Raw genomic sequence first — 19,045 nt, 5'->3', positions numbered from 1 at the left:
TGGCTTACCCTTACTTCATGCACAGCATGCTGATTTATAGCAACATGTCAGTACTCTGATGTTGCCCCTAAGCATCTGTTGCAGTTACTAGCTAGACAGTACAGTATATGGTAGGGAAAACATTTCTGGGAAATAGTATTGGTAAGCAGCTATTGGCTTAAAAACCTGAAAAGATGTTGCTGCAAAAGTGGATTTATTCTGGTGGTCAGAGGGTTTTTTTGTTCTGCTTTTTTCTAGACACCAAATTTAAATTCATAGTCAACTTGTGCTTGCTTTCAAAGGAGACTGGAGAAAGGGAGACAGCCAAAGACAAATTTTAAAAAGTTAAATCAGTGCATCAACTGGAGTGATGCGTTAAACAAAATGGTGAATGTTCTCTGATGTCAGTTTCTGTTATAACATTCTTTGTGCTACTTAGATATTTTGTCATTAAAAACTCTTAAGAGAAACTCTTCTAGTACGAAATACTGTGCTAATAAAATGGTGTATCAATTAAAATGTTCTTACTGCATTAGTTCCCATGTAGAAAGATGATTTGCATTGAGATTCATTAAAGTTTAAGGTTGAGATTTATCTTCTGAATTCCCTAAGGTTCTTGAACCAGCACTTACCCTCTCACATCTTTTTATTACAGATTGTTGGACTCTTCCAACAATTTTCTATTGGCAGAATGATTCTTAGATATGCTGAACTGTTCTGATCCATTGATCAGAACCAATCAAAATTCCAAATACCTTTGTTTTTTAAAGAATCTGTGCCAAGAACCAATACAAGCTCAACCTGGTATTTAAAATGGCCCTACAAGGAGAGAGGGAGAATATATCTTCCTTTGCATAAAAATCCCTAAGTCCCAAAGAACATTAAAAAACTGCTAAAAAATCCTGCTGGTTGACATTAGCTGTTAAGAGGAAAGTCAAATTTTGCATCTAGAAACAGGTCCTTTAACAATTTTTTCCTTTCAGGTTCAGAACAATCAGCCTTCTTGGAGCTAAACAGACAGAATTAAGTCTCTTAAGGAACAAATCAAGCCGTTAATTTTAATTGAGCATTCTATGCCCAAACCACTTTATATATTTGTTACTCTTCTCTTTCAAACTTGATCTCACTCTGGCAGGCTTTCTCAAGGGTGTTCAAAGAAGAAATTGATAAAAAAGAATTTTGAAAGCTTATAGTGAAAAGAGTTTTAAGTGGATAAGATGCTGATAGAAAGGCATATCGATTTGTATTACTTTAACCATCAAGGAAAGCTTGTGTTACGGAGAGTGAATTTTGAACATAGAGCAACGGTACTTTTTGTTGTTAAATATTCAGTGGTACAGCTGATTCTGTTGCTTGCAGACCAAGGAATGATTGGGTGCTTTCATTCCATTACCTTAATAGTGACATTAAACTACAGTTGCCATAAACTGGTTTCTAATAGTCTCCATATTCTGGATAAATATTGAATGCCATTAACTATTATTTCTGGAGGTGTATCTTCTAGGTCATAATTTCAGTTCTGTTTACAGCATGATACAGGGAAACATTGGTGTTACTGCACGGATAATGATTATATTTTGCATTTATGCACGGTACTCCACTGAACTATACTACTTCAGGGAGTTCTTGGTATTTCTCATATTAGTTAAAGAATACATTTTGAAGCTTTTTGGAAAAAAAAAAAAAAAAGAAAAAAGAAAAAGGATGACTAGTATAGTTCAATAGTTCCAGGGTTGTATTAATTGCAAACACTGTGCTCAGCAGATGTGCTAACACGACGGAAAGTTCTTCACACAACTAGAAAACCCAGATATTTTTATAAAAAACTGTCTAAATAAATTATAAGATGTTCTGACTGCTTACATTAGGTGTCAACTTTAGGAGCCTTTTGTCAGTATCCAGAAATTAACTAAAAGAGTTTGAGAGTTCAATGATCTTTCTACCAAAATCCTTTATGGACTAAATGTTACAAATACAAAAATATGGGAGCAAGAGAGAAGGCATGTGCTCCGATTGTGAACTGCAGAAGTTTAATAATTTTGATATTTTTTTTTCTTGTTCTGTTGTGTCTTTGGGACTATAACGTGGTAATGTTCTTTGGGATGTTTTCCCTGGGTGATTCACTATAGAAATACTTGATTTGATAAAACAGACCTATTGTCATGTGCAAACCTGGTTCCTCAAACTAATTATACTCCCTGCACAGTTATTGTTCCTGCATCCCAGGAAATTATTCAGAATTCACAAACTGAGAGAAGTAGAAATTAGTATCATTGTTTTGCTACAGTTCATCCTCTTTTTCCATCTTCTGAATGTGGACCATGCAGTGCATAATTGGTGAGACTGTTGTGGGTATATGGACAGTTGTAATTGAGCTTATCCCATGCGAATGGAGACAGTAATAGCATTTTATGGAGACAACCACAGCATCAGAGATGTGCATTCTCTTTTGACTTTGAACTTGTATGGTTGTCTGTTGTTTGTCATCCTGGCAGAGTTTAGTTTTCCTCTATTTTTGTGGGTTTTTTTCCACGCTTAAATGTATTTTCATTACCTTTGATACCTTAAAAACATAAGCTTTCTCAGATCATTATGTTACAATTATTTTTTTTTTTTTTGTAATTGCAGTTGTTTCTTATCCTTACTGCTGGTAGCCGCTGTCGTTTGGAAAATCAAACAAACCTGTTGGGCTTCTCGACGGAGAGAGGTATCAATAACTTTAAGATTATTGTGGTAGCTTTATCTTTCAGACTAAATTGAGAGCTTTGATGAACAATCACACCTCCACTTCCTCCTGTATACACAATTTAAAACATTTTTTTTTCTACCCTGGACTTTTTATGCTAAAGAAGAAAACTTTGTTTCTTCCTCCTGTCAAAAATTAAAGAAATTGCAGCACTAGGTTGCAGAAAGCTAGATTTTCTTTATGGTGGAATATTTAGAATAGAATAGAATAGAATAGAATAGAATAGAATAGAATATTTCAGTTGGAAGGGACCTACAACGATCATCTAGCCTGACCACTTCAGGGCTGACCAAAAGTTAAAGCATGTTATTAAGGGCATTGTCCAAATGCCTCTTAAACACTGACAGGCTTGGGGCATTGACCACCTCTCTAGGAAGCCCGTTCCCTGTTTGACCACCCTCTCAGTACAGAAATGTTTCTTAATATCTAGTCTGAACCTCCCCTGAAGCAGCTTTGAACCATTCCCACACGTCCTATCACTGGATACCAGGGAGAAGAGATCAGCACCTCCCTCTCCACTTCCCCTCCTCAGGAAGCTGTAGAGAGCAATGAGGTCACTCCTCAGCCTCCTTTTCTCCAAACTAGACAACCCCAGAGTCCTTAGCCACTCCTCATGGGACATTCCTTCCAGCCCTTTCACCAGCTTCGTTGCCCTCCTCTGGACACATTCAACTTCCTAACAGATCTGGACACAATACTCAAGGTGAGGCTGCACCAATGCTAAATACAGAGGGATAATCACCTCTTTTGACCAGCTGGTTATACTGTGTTTACTACATCCCAATATTCTCAAAAGTCTCAAAATGGTAATGCAAAAACATTGGTAAGTTGAGTGAACACAGAGAATCATAGTGTAGCATCGCAAAATTTCTAGGAAGCTATTTGATGCTGTGACTTAGGCTGCGTTGTTATCAACAGTTATTGGAACATATAGTAGGAGACAACCCTCTCTGCAAAGAGCTCATACTTTTTTTTTTATTCTAAGCAAAATTCTATCTTTATTAATATCAGTAATTCTGTCATTAAAACCATGGCACAATTGAAGCTCTTCCATAAATACTCATACATAAGGTTACTTTATTCTTTTGTTGTCTAAATCGTTATACCAGTGTTGGAAAATTTGGCCCAAATATTTGTTCTTACCTGTTTAACAAATGATTAAACTTATATGAGATTTAACTTAGGTTATGTATACTGCTACATGTATATAGCATGATTCAGATGATGTATACTGATAGTAGCCATATTTAATTTTGTTTCTTATAAATAAGATGTATAATTTTCAGACAGTGATTTTTTCCCCTTGAAGCTTCTAATCTTGATAATTTTTGGAAACAGCACTTGCTTAATGGTACTGTAATCTAGATTAAAAAAAAAAAAGCCAAGTCTTTCTCTAATTAATTAAGTTTTCTTAGTATACTGGCACCATGAGTGTTTAAATAACATTTTTGTTTTTAACTGTAGATCTACAGTGAATTTATATATGCTTTAAAGTGCTGGGTAACTAGCACTTAAATTTTCCTTCACTGAAATTATAGCATACTAATGCCCAGGTTTAGCTTTGAACTGATGCTACAAAGAAAAATGTATATTATCGTAGTTATTTCATTTAGGTATTTTTTTATTCAGGTGAATATTATTAAGCTTATTCTCCATTTAAGGGCAAGTGCTCATATATTTGTTATTACTTGCAAAATACAGATGAAAGTTACTTTAAACTACAGTATTCTATTCAACTTGTTAATATTTCATTTGAATTCGTCTCAATACTTAACTCATAGTTATGTGCAAAATTGTATTGTGATGGAATGTAGCAATTCTTTGATTTCATTTCTCATGTTAATAAGGTTGTTTTATTGACATGTTTAAGAACAAATACGAACACATGAGTTTACAGATCTAGGGGGTGTGATCTGTTTTCGGTGGTTACTCTCTTAGATGTTTCAAATGTAATATTTTTAATGTAGTCTGCAGGCATCATCCTATAAAGAACACATTCTCATATAAAAAGTTTTTGAAGTTTTCCAAGTTTTATTTTCCTAATGTCATCAAAAACATTTCTAAGACTGTATGAAACCTCAAATAACTGACTGATAAATACAACATAAACATAAACCAACTTCTCTGGAAGAGTGAAATAGAAAGAAATACTTGGCAACTGGATTAAAACTCTCTGAGGTCCATGCTTCAGTTCTGATCCTTGGTTTTCCTTGAATATAACTAGAGAAACTTAGTTGTCTCTCACTCAGAAATGTTGCTTGTTTAATTTCAAAATTACATGAGCCTATATTTCTTCCTATTTTAAATGAGGTGTGAAACGCTACCTAGAGTGTGGTAGCATTATGAATTGTAAATTTTTAAGCAAATCTCCTTTATTTTCAATCTGCTATTGCACATCAACAGCAGTTCATGTCAAATACAAGTTTTCGATAACACTCCACATAATATTTCCTTTTAATCTAGATCAGAGAACTTGTTGTTATAGGTAGCATTTTTTGTAAGGTTTTGGAATGAAGTGTTGCAAATAAATTCTATGAATAACATACAAGTAGATGGCAATCTATTGTTGAAAATAATTCTGAAGTACCTACTTTTAAAGCTCACCCATTTAGGCAGATGAGCTTTCCATCTCTTTTATCATTCTTGAAAGACACGACTGTTTGACTCTTTAGATGTTACTTTCAATATAGACACAAACTACAGTAAGAAGTGAAATATAACAGGAACACAAACAAATATGAAAAAGCATGCTGTTAATAGCTATTCATCCATTTATTGTTCATCCCAGTCTGTTTTCCCCTAGAGGAGGAGAAACTTTAATATCCAGTTCTTGTGCTCTTTTAGTAATGAATTTTATCAGGCTGTTGAGGTAAGCAAATAATTTTTTGAAGTTTTTGTAGACTTCTATATGCGGCTGAAAATTCAGACCTTTGTCCTTTTTTGCCTTCTGACTTTAATACTTGGCTAAATTGGGTCCTATAGCATGGCCTCATGTAAATTTGGAATGTAGCATGGCCTCAATCCAATACAGAGCAAGAGCAAGTTGTTTGCATTGTGTAGTGGGAATGTCTCAATTTTCCCATGAATTTAGAAATTTTCTCTCCAGTTTCTTTCCTAATTCATTGCTCATCAAGCAAATATTTGCTTTCCACTGCACAGAACACTGCCCAAATCTTACTGAGCATTTCATTTGAATTTAGGCTCTATTATATGTACATGTAAGAAGCTATTATATGTATATGAAAATAAATAAATATATTGTGTCTTCTAAAAGACCTTAACTGCTGTTTGTCAACACTGAATTTAACTTCACTTTTCCCATATCTATTGGTCTTTCGATGTAATTAGTTGAAATAATTTTTCCCTAAGCCAAGTCCTTGAGTTTTGGTAATTTTTTTTACTCATAACAAAATTTCCGTTCTCATCTTTTTCTTACTTACATTGCTGCCTCTTAAGATATACTTTATCTAAGGCTTTTTGAACATCTATATTTATACTTTAACTCATGGCTGAGCTTCTCCTCTCCTTTCCTGCCTTCTGAAAGAGCAAGAAACAGCAGATAGACTCTCTCTCACCTTATACCATCAAAGTTATTCACCTTCTGCACTGAAAGAAAATGGGAAGTATCATTCTTTTATTTCATAGTTCCAAAAAGATCAATGAAACTTTGAGCAGGAGAACATGAACAACCTCCTGCCTGGCATCACTTGACACCTTCCCCCACCCATCCCTCCCATGGATCCGTGACATTTAAGAAAAGGTTTTTAAGAAAGGCTGAAGTAAGATAGTGAAATATTGCTCATCTGAGAGAGCTTGATCCTTGAAAGGAATAATACAGAATATTATGAGATGATTTCCAAAGCATTATTCTTATGGCACTATCTTTCTTGAGAAGCAAACCAGAAGGAACTGGAAACATTCTCATGGGTACCAAACCTCAAATTCCTACTTACAGAGCAGGACAGCATTTGCAGGCAAGCATGGAAATTCATGTAGGAGTAGACAAAAGGCAAGATATATTTGTTTGTCAAATAAGTTAAAAGAGTTCCTAAGTATTGCAAAGTTTAGGAGCAGCAAAGCATTTTTTAGAAGAGTCTTATACTCCATAAAAATATCAGATAGGTACTCTAGGTTTTAATCTCTCATCCTTCTTTTTCCTCCAAAGATTCACAAATCTTTCTACCAGTACCTTTCTTGGTGAAATTTCACTTGTTAGTTCACTGGATGAAAAACTGAGAGCTGTCATTTTGTCCCAAAAGATTTGTTAGGCCTCTTGCATTTTATACCCAGAATTCACCCAAGAGCCCATCCATGAAGTTTCAATCTGACTCTGTTTTCCTTCTTTATACAAAAAAAAGATATATCACCCAGATTTACTAAATAAGAAAATTGAAGAGAATATTATTTGTTGTCTCTGCATGTTTCATATCTAAAGTATTCATTCAATCTTCTGTTGAGAATGGGTAGAAGAGAATCTGTTCATAAATCACTTTAGTGAAAAGCTTGATAGGTTGCCTGCCAGTTTGGTAGTGGCTCAAAGGTTTTGTTTCATGAACTTCTTCTGATTGAAAGGCACCACACTGCAGATAAAATTTGCATCCAAATGATTTCTTATTAATAGTGTGTCGAACTTCTCTTTTTGCTGACAAGATTACACTGAGGTCACTAACAAAGCTCATACAGATGGGATTATAAACCACACAGCTCCTAGTTCAGGTATTTTAGCAAAGTATTTGCCCTTCATAAGGTAAAGCATTTGCTGCGCAGATACCCTTTGTACTATTCATTCAGCCACATGTTCTAAAGAATTTTAATCCAGAATCCTTTAATCTAGAATCATGCAATCGCTGATGTCCATACTGGCGTACTCTTCCTCCTGCCATGCAGACACACACAAAATACATTCATGTGCCAACATGTCATGTGTCATTACATACATTTGTGTATATTGGATTAGTCAATTAATTAAAATGCAGTTTTACATATTTTCTTATAAAAATCTCTTTTTTACATATTATTATAATTACACACTAGAAAGAGCTTACATATCTTAAAAAGATGACTTAGAATATTATTTCCTCATGTAATACACTATAAGTCTCTTGAGAGATGAGGAAGTAATGCATGATTGCACATTTATGTAAAAATGTTTGAAAGCATGGTATTATATGTGTAAAGTGCTTGCCTAACTTTAAAGGTTAATATCATTCCTTTATTGGAGTTTTCATATTTATATATAGCATTTCATTATACAGTCAGCTGTGCACCATTTGCCTGTCTGAAAGAATAGCATATACAAGCATAAAAACATGGAATTATAGAGAATGCTTGCTTTATACAGTGTGTGGGTGCCACACAATTTATTGCTTCATTTTATTAAATAAGCTTATGTTTGTTTAAAAAAACCCCCACCTTTCTAACCTTAATTTTAATATCAAGGTAGTTTTATTCTCTTGAATATTCAAAGATTCTTAAAAACACACAAATGAAACTGAAATAGACTGCTTCTTAATAACAGTAACAATTCTTGTAATAGCTCTAGGCTCATTTCTATGGTAACCCTAATAAGAACAAGAAAGTTCAGTTATGTCGATAGTACTAATGAAAGTAGACAATATGTGAGTTTCAGCTAGAGCTTTTTTACTTTATATTGTAATGACACTGCATTTTTAAAGTATTCCTTTTAGAAAAGGCGATAATGGCTTTTGGTGTATGTAATATTGTTTATGGAATGCAACATGTTTAGTTTAGGAATATTAATATGCATAGAATGTGGTGTGTTCTTGAACAACAAATGAAGGAGCAAAAGGAATATTTTGGTTCATCTATATGTCTTAATGTGGACAAGGGACCACCAATAATAGTTGTAAGGAAACCAAGAAATGTTAATACATGTCATTAAAGTACCCCAATGCGTAATATTGTTCATGTGTGTAGGTGTCTACAGGATTATATGCTTTACGTTTAAAAGCTGTTAACCTCACAGATCACTTTTCTTTTCTGGTAGCTTCTTGTCGGTTGCTTAGCAAATATCATACACATCTATATGTACTTACTCATAGACTGTGTGAGTAATCCTACTGAAGTCAAAGGAGCTATTAATAGGACCAGAATCTCAACTTGTTATATTGCACAAGCTCTTCTGAAATCAATAGAGCTATGACTGCTTATTTCAACTGTGGATCTAGTTTTGAGGATATTATTGAGGATAACTGGTGCATTTATTTTAGGCTGACATTTTCTGCATTCTCTCCAACCTAAAATTTAGGTTCCTCTCTGAATGAACCTTCCAAGTGGTATACCTAGTTAGCTGACACTAGATCTTGTCTCGGGACTCCGTCTGCAGTCAGTATAAGAGGCACCTCCAAATGACAACTCATCCCACCCAATTTTTTCAGTGTTCACTTCATACTCTGGTACTTGTGGGGGGCTGACTTGTTGTTAATGATATAAATAACTCAGTGAGTCAAATCTCCTATAATGAGAGTTGATCTTTGCTTTAATTTTGTAAAATTCAACTTGTATTTATAATACTGTCACTTCATAAAAATAAGCATCTGCTTGATTCCTATATTAGCACTGCTCACATCATGCTTATTCTCTGTAAAGAGAAGTATTAAATGGTACCAGTGGCAGACTCAATATTATATTGGAAAGATTTACTTTGGGGGGTGAGTTAAACAAAGTTGATCTAATGCAGATATCTCAAAACATCATACAGTGTTAAGAGGCTTCCATGAGCAATTATCATAAGACTAGGAGCATGAGATTGAAGAGCTCGTCTTAGTTATTGAGAGCTATGTATCTCCTGCCAGAGGCATTTATCCCAGGAAGTAATCCTAGCTGTCCTGTGTCAACTCTGCTTATGAATTGCCATCTTTAGTAGGAATTAACATGACCTGACTGCATAGAGTTGACCCAAGTTTTGTTTGGGCAACACAGTTCTAAAGTTCTGTGCCCTTTAGGGGGATGGCATGGCCTATGGAAGCAGATGGTACTGGAACAGTGTTAAAGTAGTATGTAGACTGGAGGAAATTAACTATACTAAGAAAATCACCAGGGAGGCAGAGATAAAAACAGAAGCCAAATTAGGCATCAAGTGAAAGCATTCCTTCGAAAACACTACAGGTAGACAATGGAAACTTTGAAGCATGGGTTGAATATGTTCTAAGGCAAAAAGTAGTGATCTGGTTTCCTTTGCAGACCTTCCCTTCCACAAGTTTATCAGTTTCATCTTAAAATCATCCTGTCCAAAGGAGAATTGAAGAACATTATCTTATACTATACTTTATCTTGTCTCTTGAAGTTGTCCTTCTTTAAAACTCATATAGATATATAATTTTCTTATATATTGTACTACCATATTCTTTAGCAGGATAACCGGCGGGATATTATTTTTTTCTTTCTTACTTTTTTTTTAATTAATGCTGAAAAAAATCTGTACATTGGAAGTAGAGAGCTGGCTTTTGGCTTTACCTTTTCTGGCGACCAAAGTTGGAACAGAAACAAATAAAGCCAAATCAGCTATTCAAGGATATACACTGAGCTATGAAAATTCATTCCTATCTCTAGTACCTCTAGTCCTTTTTTTCTTAAAGTCAGTACATGTAAACATGTTTTTTTCAACAAGTACATGTAAAAGACACTGGAAATCAGTGTGTGTGTGCAGATGAAACACCCACTTTTAGCTAACAAAAGGCATTTATGAAAACTTGCTAACAGATGGGTCTAGTTCTTCATTCCACAAAAATTCAGAAGGTAAAGAAGATAACAGATGACAATAGATTTTGCAAGGAAAGTTGTGGGCTACTTCTCTTTATTAAAAAATAAATAAATGAGGGAAAACATAAACTAAGTAGGTGTTTTAATTATATCTATATATGACTGGAGAAGAAAATTGTTCACTTTTCTTAACACAATAACCAAAGTTTCTTCTTACATTTACATAGTGTAGTTAGCCTGAAGAATCCCAACAGGCAATAATCAAAACAAATTAATTTCATTATATGTGATTCCTGGGTGTATGCATAGAAGGAAGCTTGAATGTAGTTATTAGTGCTGATAACAGTACTTTAAAATTAATAGTTGTGGTATTCTGTTCAGTAGAATTTATTATCAAAGTTGAGATTTCTAAATATTAGTATAAAATACTGCTGGAGATAATATTTATGTTATAATGGACTATATTAATTCCTGCTATCTGTCACAGACCTGGTTAAATCTTGCAAGTGTACTAAGTTAAGCTTTCAAGCTAACAGGAAGGTAAAATTCAAGTTATTTAAGAGGAAGAGGGAACTGGCCAAATTGAAAAAGACTGCCTGAGGCAACTGGCCACTTGGCAGAGCCTAAAGGAGCCTTTAAGCTGTATGGTCTGAGACGTTTCCATGGGACTGGTTGTAAACATAAGAGCATTAGGAGAATTTTTAGCAAACTACCTGTCAGCAAAAAGCAGCAGACAGTGAGAAAGGCAATCCTTAGTGGGGCCCTGGGAAGAAGCCAGATAACTTCTTTTGAATTTCCGAGAAGAAAAATCGTCTGGATTTGTTTCCACAATGTTAAAGGAATCAGGACAGTGAATATGTTCTTTGTAAATAAAGAGGATTGCACCAAAATAGATGATTCATTTTTTTCTTTTAACAAAAACAAAAGAGCAGGTGTTGAATATTGGCCCGAAGTGGTAAGACTTGACTTTACATCTGCATTTCCTCGGTGTTTGCAGTATAGTGTCAATTTTTTCCCCTATTAAAACACAAACAAACCTCCCATTCCCCAAAGCCCTGTAAGAAAGAAGTGAGTGGATTTAGGTGTAAACAACAAAAATGCTTAGAAACTTGGAAGAACTCTGCTATGAAGAGAGAGTGAAAAGGCTCGAGGGTTTACAGTAAGAGCTCTTTGAAGGAAATGCAAATACTCCTCTTTAGTTCCTCCTTAGCTTTTCTCAGAGTTGGGAGCAATTTTAGTGGCACTGGGTAGACAACTTTGGCCCAGTTGAGTCACCTGCAACAGGGGAAGCATAAAGGAAACTAAGTCAGAATTGTCCTTCCTCCAAAGAGCAGGGAAGCAACTAAAAGTCCAAGCCTAGAAGACATATATAGTTCCTCTCTCTTATTCTGCTCTTTCTTTCTACCTAAAGTTCTGTTTATTTACAGTTGAATGTTAACCATGTCTTCTAAAAATTATATTAAATCACAGTAACAATAATTTTGATTGCTTGTAATGTATGGAACATTTGCTACTGGTCTGTAGACAGCTGATGCCAAAATTGTTGATGTTCTTTCACAAATATATCTGCCTCCACAAACGTCCAACTTCTGGCAAATATATCAATTTTTATTTTTTTTTTTTCCAGAGCTGATTTTTAGGTACATTCCTGTATGTGTGCAATTGAGAAGCAGTAAAGAGGGATTAATATAATTCCTGAATCTATTCCAAAGTGTTTGCATTTCACTTTGCCCAGCATGGGTATTATGTGCCTTCTAAAATAACCACATTGACCTTTTTCTCGCTTAAAGTTAGCGTTGATAATATACATAATTATTCTTTCTTTCTTTAAAAAAATTTTTTTGAAGGTGTCATGAACGGGTGATTTAGATCGCTTAAAGAACCACTGCCAAAGGTATTAGCAAAAGTGGTTCTAATATGATGTTGTAAAAGTGTGACGTGACAAAGTTCGATGGCAAGGTTGACTCTGTTACTGCACGGCACAATCGTTTGAACAATGATTCAAAACTACCAAGGCAAAATCAAAGTTACCAAGTCAAAATCAAAGTTACCATACTACAAGGTTATGAGCGATATCGGTTGCTTACCAAAGATCTGCTGTTGGTAAAAGGACTCTCTGCCTCAAGGAGCACCCTTGAGAGGCGTCCCAGCTCAAGGGGAGATCACCGCCATGCAGCCACGCTGCCTAGCAGGGAGAGCTCAAAGGCGGCTCACTTAGGCTGGCACATTTATGGAATGAAGTGGTTGGCTCGTAGTCAAATTACATGTGATGGGAAAGGTATGCATGAGACTCCTCTTACACACAACTTTCTTTGGTCCTTGATAAATGAGTCTTGGAAAAGCCACTTGCTATTCATGTGTTAATCACATGATCAGTGTTCCAAGCTCATATGCATCGATGCTCACTTTGCCACTGCTCCTTTGTGGGTTTTCAGAGAACAGATTGGAACTAGAGGAGTTCTTGGCCTGGCTACGGCTCAGGCCTTTACCTCCTTCGGAGGCTGTACCAAACTACCGCGAGTTTGGTTAAGGGGTCGAGTGCATCCGTCACAGAAGGCACTGAAGTTTCTTGTATGTGGACAACTCCTTGCTAAGGTCAGAGGTTTAATAATTTTCAATGCAACGAGAATGCAATGATCAATGCAACTGGAAATTATTTAACTTCACCAACTTATTTTTTCAGCACCTGCACTATTAATTGGTTTACTCTCTCAGCAGAATGTGTTCAGTGCCGTGAATGTCAGTATTGTTGCTATCAACAGACTCTGTGGGGAACTTCTCCACTTTCTGTAGATATTTGTACGTACAAACATTCCTTGCTGTCGTCCCTCTGAGCGAACAGTGGCTTTGTGGTTCATCTGGGCACCTTCTAGGCTTCTCCTCCTTCTTTGGGTAGAAGGAAATAACAGTAGGTTCATGGGGACAAAATTGGCATATGTATGTTTATTCCTTGAGGAACCTGTGAATACAAGTAACAGTGGAACCTTAGGCTGGAAAAAAAACCCCAAAACACTTTAGGAGAAAGCATGGGTGTATGACATAGGCTACAAAAAGGTAGAGTAGTTATTCTTTCTGAAGGATATAATGATGCAATGTTTATCCAACAAACAATAGTTGAGAGTTAGTGTGACCTGATATAAAATAAGCTCGTTACATTAATTTTCAGCAGATAATTAATAATTAACATATAACCTTTGGCTTTCCTTTTATCTTCAAGTATTGACAGAAGTCACATAAAAACATACTATGTGTGGAAAAAATGCTTTGAAATGCAAAACTTAATTAAAATTAATGTAATGTTATTTTAGGACACTTGTATAGTAGCAAAAGTACTATGGGGAATAGAAATATTCGAATAGACCATTATTTTTATCCATGCTGTTCAATTTATACACAAGTAATTTCTGGAAAACAGCATACCATTTGATATTTTGGTGGGAATTTATTGGATGGAGGGCACCATGGCAGTTAAATTGTAAAATCAGTAAATTACTCTAGACTGCTTTAACAATTAATTGACCCGCGTGTAATTAATAAAAACGAAACAAAAATGAAACCACAATGACACCTGTAGCTTGAGCTTTTTTGGCTTCCTGTGCTCCACATACATTTTGAAAATCCCAGTTAATTAGACTTATCATATCTAAATAGCTGTAGTTTCTTAGTCTTTTATATTTGTGCAGCCACAGTCAGAAATACTACTGGAGGAGGCAGGCAGGAATAGCATGTCCCGGTCAGGAGAAGTGTGGGTTTGGAAGACCGTCATTTGCTTACTGGTGTTATAGGTTATTACCCTTGCGCAAATTGCTTCGCTGCCTGGGCCATCAGTTTCCCCATCTGTGGAAAGCACTCGGTTGTACAGGTGGTCCTTACGTGCTTTTCATTAAAGATGCTGTTGCTATTATTTGGGGAGCTTATTCTCCTGACTGTTTTGCTTTATTCCCCAACAACCCTGTTTGTCCCTAAGCAATTTATTTAGGCATCTGTCCATTTAGGAAATCGACACCGGATTGCTCTCTTACTCGTTGTCTGGGTGCATTGCTACTAATCGGAGATACAAACATGTTGTGAAATACCGTCTATTGTTTTAATGTTTTATATTTAATTCATATTTCACTATCTGATAAAGTACCTTGTGAAAGTACGAAATATATCATATGTGTTTCATTTTCAGCTTGATTAAGACCAATCACCCATTTCTTAGGGTTTTATGCTTCCTGAGTATGTTAAAGATGTACAATACTGATTCTGCACTACTTTTTACCTACCATAATAATTTATGCCTTCAGAAAGTTAAGGAAAAATATTTCTGCAACACAGTGGGAGCATGTTACAAAAACGCCATACCGATGCGTATGTGACCCAAATGCAAGTATCAGACACACCACATTTTGACTTGATACCTTAACAGTGTCCGTTAGTAATATTAATGAACTTGTCCCCTTCTCCATTCACATGGAAAGCAAATCCACATTGTTAATGTTGTTAATGACTAAATCAACCATGCATGACATGTCCGAGTTTCACCTCTGGTTAGAGCATCCAGTATGCTGTAAACTCATAGAAAACCATGAACATAAATCATTTTGGTAGAAAGGGAGGAAAAGAGGAGCCGGAGAATTATGGTCAGTAAATTCCCAGAAACATCCTTGAACAAAAACTAAGCTGTTCATAAGCACCTATGAAAAAAAGATTAAAAGCCTAAATGTTTTTTCAGGAACCAAATCATATGAAAATATTATGCTTTTCTTCCAAGGTAGGATAATAGTCCTTTTGAATGGAGGGGAAAGCATCTGATGCTTGTACAGTTTGGCATTATATAGGCTTTAAAAAGTCTATCATGTGATACCTTAATAAGTAAGGCAAGGAAGCATTGTCATAATTACATAGCTGTGGAGCAGGTGCAAAACTGGTCAGAAAAACATACTTAGATGTTCATTATCAGTAAAATGAGATATTAACTACATGTTGACTGTAGTTAACTGCATTAACTACAGGTTAATTTCAAAGATTTGGCCTAGCTCTAGAACTCGTCAGTGTTTCAGAGAATACATATATTAAATTTGCAGATACTAGAAGCTGGGTCGCAAGTGTGTTGCAGACAGGATTAGACTTCAAAATAATCTTTACAAATTGGAGAGAATATCCATACTGGTGAATGCAAGCTTTTTACCTGGTAGAAATAATCATCTTCACAGAAACAGCATGAAGAAAAAGCTGACGGTGCTACAATTCCTCAGAACCGATCGATGGCTTAGAAAGGTTCACAAGCTGAATGTAAGTCAACAGTAACCTAGTTACAAAAAAGGAATATATTACTGACTTGCATTGGTAGAAGTAGTAACTCTGAGGCACCTAATTCTTATGCTTTACTGAGTATGGCCTTAACTGGAGCATCATGTCCAGTTTCGACACTCCAATTCAAAAAGTGTATGGAACACTTGGAAATGTTCAGGGGAGAGCAACTGGAAAGTATGGCTGTCTATAGTTGTATACTGTAAAAGAGGGACATGGAGAGTCATGACAACAGCCTTGAAGGTAGGGAATGGAATAATGCATTTGCTGTATCTGTCATAGAAAGGACAAGAAGCGAGGCGCCTGTGTTGCAGCAAAGAACATTCAGGTGACACAATGAAAAATGAATTCTAATGATTAGGGTAGCATAGTTCTGGGATAGATTGTCTTAGAGATTCTGCAGACTCTGTCATTGAAAGCCTTTAAGAGTGGAGTAGGCAAATATAGGACAGAAATTAGAAGACATAGATATGTCTCTGCAGGGCAGTGAATGGTCTCTTGACAGTCTCCTGAGGTCTCTTTTAACCATATATTCTTATGATTTAAAAAACCCACTTCATATTGAAGCCAGGGAGAGGTATTTTGTACCTACCAGTAGCATTTTTATTTATCATAGAATCCCAGAATGGTTTGGGTTGGAGGGGACCTTTAAAAAACACTTAGTCCAACCCCTGCTGCCATGAGCAGGGACAGCTTTCACTAGAGCAGGTTGCTCAAAGCCCCGTCCAACCTGGCCTTGAACACTTCCAGGGATGGGGCATCCACAGCTTCTCTTAGACTGCCTACAGCCAGGTGATATGAAATGACAGCAGCATATATCTGTAATAGTGCTGTAATAGTACCTGCACTTCCTCATTAAAGACTATTTTAAAATCTACATGAATTTGATATTTATACATTCATTGCAAAACTGTGTCCCAAATGACAATAAAGGCAAGTAATTATCCAGAAGTTCAGTTGTTTTTCCACTGAAAAGACTTTTAAGTGGCAGCTTTCTGCTTTATAAATCTCACATGCATAAATGCAGCCTTTGATGTTATTCATGTTGTGTACCATGGTTAAAACTTGCAAAATCTCAGATACTAGAAAATTAGGGTCAAAACTAGCCCCTTACGGTTTATAGCATTTAAGTTCATCTCCATGATGTCCATCCAACTAACTGATTGAGCCATCCTGTGATTTTTTATTTTTTTTTTTTTACTTTATCTACTATTTGTATGTTTTGATTTCATGATTTGAGCTGGATTAATTATTCTGGACCTGACATCCTTTTCATTGTGCAGTTCTACTGACTTCTATATAAGAGTGGCAAGCAAAGCAAGATAGTTTATTTGAGATTAAAATTGAAAACCATACACAGATCAGAAATTGAGCAAGCTTTTTGTTGTTTGGTTTGGGTTTTTTTCTGTAATATGTATTTTTTGCAATTATTCTGGTTCTCCTTTAGCTGAATCAGTTTCACCAGCATTTTAAAATACATGTACACTTTTTTTACAGCAGCACTATTTAGCAGATCTACAGAATTCTTATCAAAGGTAGAATACTGCATCTTTGTGAGTCATTCTTCTTGCTTTCTTGTTTCCTATGACAGATGATTTATCTGTCCTGCAGATGGACAATACACTATATTTCCACTACTTTTAGAATGGCTGCTTGTTTGCTAACACGAAGCTAACATTATTTAAGCATACTTTCTTCCTTTATATAATTAATAATTTACATATAACCTTTGGCTTTCCTTTTATCTTGAATCATTGATACAAATTACATAAAATCATACAATTTGAGCAAAAATGCTTTGAAATGCAAATTCTAATTAAAATGAATATAGTGTTAATTTAGGACATTTGTGTTGTTGAAATGCAGGGTTTGGGACATCATCAGTATTTGAATGTGCTATTACTTTCTCCATGTTGTTTGTGCCTAAAAAGTGGTTTGGGGTAAAAAAATTGGATCAAGCACAGTGTGACACAAGAGCTAAATTATAGCTTTATTAAATTGCTTTAAATTGTTTTACCAATTGAAATGTGTGCAAATAGCAAATGAATAAGACACCTACAATTTGCTTTTTATTTTGGTTTTGGTGTGTCTACTTACAAGGCTGTTATTAATTGGAAATAATACTATGGCATAGAAGCTATTACCAAACACCTTTTTTGACAAAGATATTTATCTACAGGCGGAAATCTCACTTTTAGTGGAAGGTAAGCAGCTTCATTTAGGTTAAACTTTTTTGATGGAAGAGGCAAGTAAGTATATATTTCTAACATAAAGAAATAAGGTGATTTAGCTGGATTGCTAGCAAAATAGGATATTAAGAAATATAGTCTAGCATCCCAGCAGTAAATAGGTTTTTCTAGTAGTTGATACAGTCAAAAATTCACTGTCAGCCAGTATAAAATTCTTCTTCATAGCTAAGACTTACGAAGAAGAGTTTATATCCCTCTATTTTGCTAGCATCTCGCTCAGGTCACTTCTGAAAAGTTTCCGCTATCTTTGAAGGATCTTTGTCTAATCCAAATATTTTACGGCATGCTCTTTCTGCTACCAGCTTGAGCATTGGCTTCACTTTTTCATTGCATCCCAATTCTTAAGCTCTGTAAGTGCCCATTGACTGCTCAATCCTGCAGCGTTCCTATATCCAGTACAGATATTCATAGTTTATGGGACTTCTCACTCCAAGAGCAAGGGAAATATTGTCTGGTTTTGTTTTTTTTAATTCCTTTCTTCTCTTGTTTGATTCTTTCCAACATGAGCTGCAGGATAGATCTGTCTGAAAATACTAGCTTTGTTTTTCTCCCCATAATGGAGGGAGGCCTCAGGCAACCAGTTATCATGCAGCACTTTCATACTATTTTGCTCAGTGTCCTCCAGGTGGGAAAGTAGTGTGTTTACAAAATGTGTCTCTGATCAGAGACTCAGCTCCTTGTAGGTTTAGTCCCTCAATGGGACTTGGCCTTCTGTTAGCAGTTTGGGATGCAATTCCAAAAGCAGTATTTACTGGACTGCTACCCACCAGTTGAAGAACCTACTTGAAGCAGAAGTCTGTCAAAGATATGTTAGTGGTATTTGTAGGAAATCAATTGCCTTTTTTACATTTCCTGTGGAAAACATTGACTTGGCTCACACATTTGTTCCTGTATGAAAACTCTTCCCAATTTTACTCAGGGCAGTGTTTTCCCTAGAGTTCATGTTAAGAGCTAGCTTTATCTGCTCATCAGTGCACTCATATTACTGTCATAAAGAAATCAGATACAATTAAGATTTTCAAACTATAGGTAAACAGTCTTCTGAATAAAGTAT

At 35.6% G+C, this 19,045-nt stretch overlaps 1 protein-coding gene across 1 annotated transcript in view; it reads left to right on the top strand.

Annotated features, from left to right (window-relative positions):
• The window catches only part of ATRNL1 (attractin like 1), a 542,236-nt gene that overhangs the window by 307,335 nt on the left and 215,856 nt on the right, over nucleotides 1–19,045 (top strand). The window contains exon 26 of the mRNA XM_075504052.1: nucleotides 2,608–2,686. Within this exon, the coding sequence (XP_075360167.1) occupies nucleotides 2,608–2,686 (79 nt within the window). The remainder of the gene's footprint in view (nucleotides 1–2,607; nucleotides 2,687–19,045) is intronic.

This window comes from Mycteria americana, chromosome 6, assembly GCF_035582795.1.
Source record: "Mycteria americana isolate JAX WOST 10 ecotype Jacksonville Zoo and Gardens chromosome 6, USCA_MyAme_1.0, whole genome shotgun sequence".
In the NCBI taxonomy this organism is placed as follows: domain Eukaryota; kingdom Metazoa; phylum Chordata; class Aves; order Ciconiiformes; family Ciconiidae; genus Mycteria; species Mycteria americana.
The sequence above is the reverse complement of the archived record's forward strand: the minus strand, read 5'-3'. Positions and strand labels throughout refer to the sequence as shown.